The sequence below is a fragment of the Triticum aestivum genome, unplaced genomic scaffold (assembly GCF_018294505.1).
Source record: "Triticum aestivum cultivar Chinese Spring unplaced genomic scaffold, IWGSC CS RefSeq v2.1 scaffold33037, whole genome shotgun sequence".
Classification (NCBI taxonomy): Eukaryota; Viridiplantae; Streptophyta; class Magnoliopsida; order Poales; family Poaceae; genus Triticum; species Triticum aestivum.
Window position 1 is genome coordinate 1 of NW_025241432.1, and position 3,338 is coordinate 3,338.

General features: G+C 43.9%; 1 protein-coding gene across 1 annotated transcript; it reads right to left on the bottom strand.

The window, feature by feature from the left end:
• Nucleotides 1–566: 566 nt before the first annotated feature.
• LOC123176856 (zinc finger BED domain-containing protein RICESLEEPER 3-like) lies at nucleotides 567–2,978 on the bottom strand. Its single transcript, XM_044590888.1, has 2 exons — nucleotides 2,712–2,978; nucleotides 567–2,586 (listed from the first exon to the last, which is right to left on the bottom strand). The coding sequence occupies exon 2, from the start codon at nucleotides 2,558–2,560 to the stop codon at nucleotides 773–775; it is 1,788 nt and encodes a 595-aa protein (XP_044446823.1). The 5' UTR covers nucleotides 2,561–2,586; nucleotides 2,712–2,978; the 3' UTR covers nucleotides 567–772.
• Between the last annotated feature and the right edge of the window lie 360 nt (nucleotides 2,979–3,338).

Genomic DNA, 3,338 nt, shown 5'->3' on the forward strand with positions numbered 1-3,338 from the left:
CCCTATCAGGTGCTCCCACTCAACCCGGACTACCAGTAGGTCAGTGTGACATTCCTCCAGCTCGTTTTCTTCTAGCAATGGAGGTCGGAGGCCGAAACCCTACTATAGTATTTCGCAAAAGAATGATTTTCGGTTTTACTGTGATTCAATGATATTTGCTGCCCTATGATCTTCCAAGCCTGCAAATATGTGTGTGTAAAATGTTAGTACTACATAATTAGTGACATGTAATTGTGTTAATTACATGTACATTTAATAGGTACATAGATTGTATTGCTTCCAAAATGTATACGAACAAATTCTGTGAAATAAATTGGTGCGTGCGCAGGCAATAGGTAAATGCCGAATCAGGCAAACTTCTAGTGTTCCATGCATCGCAATGTTCATAACTTGAGTGTAGAATTAGTGATGATGTTTATCAGTCAGAGGGACGCATGAACAGAAGATACTGGACAACCACAAGTGATCTCAGCCAACTACAAGTGTACGTAACATATATTTGTTTACAATAGATAATTTTTAACTTCTATCTGAACAAACATCATCCGCCGCCTTACCACTAGAAGCATATGGAAGAGGGTTGTTTATTACATTTCAACAAGAAAACAGCACAAATAATGAAGGGACACAAGCAAGGAGCTAGGTGGAAGAAGCTGACAACAAAGGCCACACTCCTGGAAGTCTGGAACTGGATGGGTAGATTCAAGAACTGATGAATGTTTGTATGGTGCTAGACTGCTCTTTAGTGTCTTACATGGACTGGTGAATCATGTCATACTGACGCTTTTTTATATATCAACAGATTGAGCACGGAGATTTGTTCAGAGGAAAGGCTGTTGCTTGTGGGAATGGCCAGAGCATCCCTTGCCATCCTAGCCACCTTCGGGTAGTTTGAGCTGTTAACCTTCCACCAGTTCAGAATGTTAAAAATGTCTGTTGGAGGGACGAGAGGATCTTGGAGGTAACGATCAAGTTCTGTGCCAGCTACCTGTGGCCCTGCCACGCCATCCTCTAAACAGTACTGCTCATACCATGCTTGATCTAATGTAGTGATATGACTTGGATCTCCATCAGTGGTTTCATCATCTTCATCGTAATCATCAAATGTCTTCCTGAGGAATTCTTTTACCTTGGAGATATTGTTTTCTGCCACTGCGGCAGTGCCAAACACCTTAGGGAACTTGAATTCTATGTATCCGAGTTTGTATCTGGGGTCTAGCACAAGTGGTAAGGACCATACACGGTATGAATCTTCTATGCTCCTGTCTACTTCGCCTTTTGCAAGTTCAAGAACATGCTTAACATCCTTGTCAAAACAACTGTACTCGTAAGTTGGTGTTGTATCTCCACTGGCTCTTGTCAGTTCAGACTGCAAAAGGTCTCTGATCTTAAACAATTCCACAAGGCCAAGATGTGAAGTTGGAAAACTGGGATCAGAGACAGTTTTAATGGCACGGTATATTTCTCCCCAAAGCTTGCTCAATAATTTCTCGAATTCTGAAACTTCATCATCTCTATTGTGATGAAGAAATTGCACACAACAATAGCATAAATACCACTGGTTTTGGTATGGTCGAAGCTCATCCATGCCAAGCTGTGAATAAACCTCTTGACTAGTTTCCGCAATCGACATGTCGAAGCATACATCCAAATAGAATTCTAGTTTTAGATTGTCAAAAAGACATTGGGCGATTGAGTGAAGCACTACGTTCACAAAGGTGGACTTATGAACAACACCTGAATCTTTCTCCAAGGCCAAGTAATCCATCAGATTACCGGTTTTTCCGACTATCATGCTGAAACAATTAGCTAACTCATCAAGGTAACCTATGCACTCAGCAACCGTCGAGCAGTCATCTCCATCTTTGAGACAGTACTCATACGTATTGCTACCTAATTCGGGGAAATAGTGGCGAGTTGCAACTCCGTACTGATCCATGATCATCTTACGAAGATTCCATTCATCATCTATAAAGTGGCACGCAACATATAAGGCTATCCCGTCGACAGTTTCAACTGTGTCTATTGCCCAACTGAGGTTTGAAGAAGTGCGATCTATTTCAGAGCTGAAATCCCTCCGTGCTTTTTCCAGGATACCATTGGACATCTCTTGAATGGCATCCCATGAGGGTATCTGAAAATCAGGGTTAAGCCGTCGCACGAAGCTCCGGAAGTATCTGTCTTGAACAAAAGATGGATGGTATCCATGAAAGGCGAGCATTCTAGCCAGGTCTGCATTAGCTTCCTCCATGGCAAGCTTACTGGTACCTGGTGATTCACGAAGAATTGGTAGTGATCTTGCACGTTTCCTGTGGCGTCCTTGCTGCTGCTCTGGAGCACCACCATTCCCTGGACAAGTGTCTCGGGCATGCCGTCCAAGGCGACTGGTGCCATTTTTGGTTTCAGCCAATAGTTCTATGCCGCACTTTTTGCACCTTGCTCTCTGCCTCCCATCGGCGCCTAAGAAACGCTCGAAATGCGCCCACACATCAGACCATGACTTGTGGTTGCGGGCTTCCTCGCCTCGTCCATCTACCACTCCATTGGCCTCCTCTGCCATTTATGGATCTCTCCTATATATCTCCTCTACAACAACAAAAGGAGAGGTATGTCTGACATTCAATTCCCAATTCACTGATGACGAAAATTTGTTTCCTTAGAACACAAAGACAACATGCTCAACTTTACTAACAGGAGCTAGATAAACTTACCAGATCGTCCCTTTTGGCAATCTCTTGCGTGAAACACCAGACACGATCGACCCTGAGAGCCTAGTTGTAGAGAAGCAGCAGCTATGCGTGTGGTTGAAGAAGAGATGCTCTGGCCCGGTGAAGCAGTGCTGGGAATGGGATCAATATACTCAGATCCAGATCCATTCACGGGTCAACTGCCTTGGAGAAGGTAGCTAATGTCTTGATGCAGCTAGACTTAACGCGTATAGTTTTGTTCAACATTGATAACTTGGAGGTTTGGTCTGACTAATACCTAGCTAGTCGCCAACTGTGTCATTTTCTTTCCCCCACCCCAACCACTAACCTGGTCGTTGCTGAGCCATGCGGTTAACGATTCCTCCACAGTATCGTAAGCAGACTTGGATTGACTGGTCCATCGACCGCACCAAGCGCCAAGTTGTAATCACAACGTGACACCAATCCACGATTTTTAGCACTCGTTCCCAACCAACGAACCATAAAAGAGAGAAAATAGTGCATGCTAACACCTAAAACGACTTACGTTTCGGGAACTTTTTGGAAAGCTTACACGCCTAATATATTTCATGAAGGAGGGAGTACCAACGCTACTAAAATCTGGTTTTGTCCCGAGTTCCAAGAGTTCGC

Coding starts and splice junctions, on each gene's coding strand:
- LOC123176856 (XM_044590888.1), bottom strand. CDS start 2,560: ATGGCAGAGGAGGCCAATGGAGTGGTAGATGGACGAGGCGAGGAAGCC.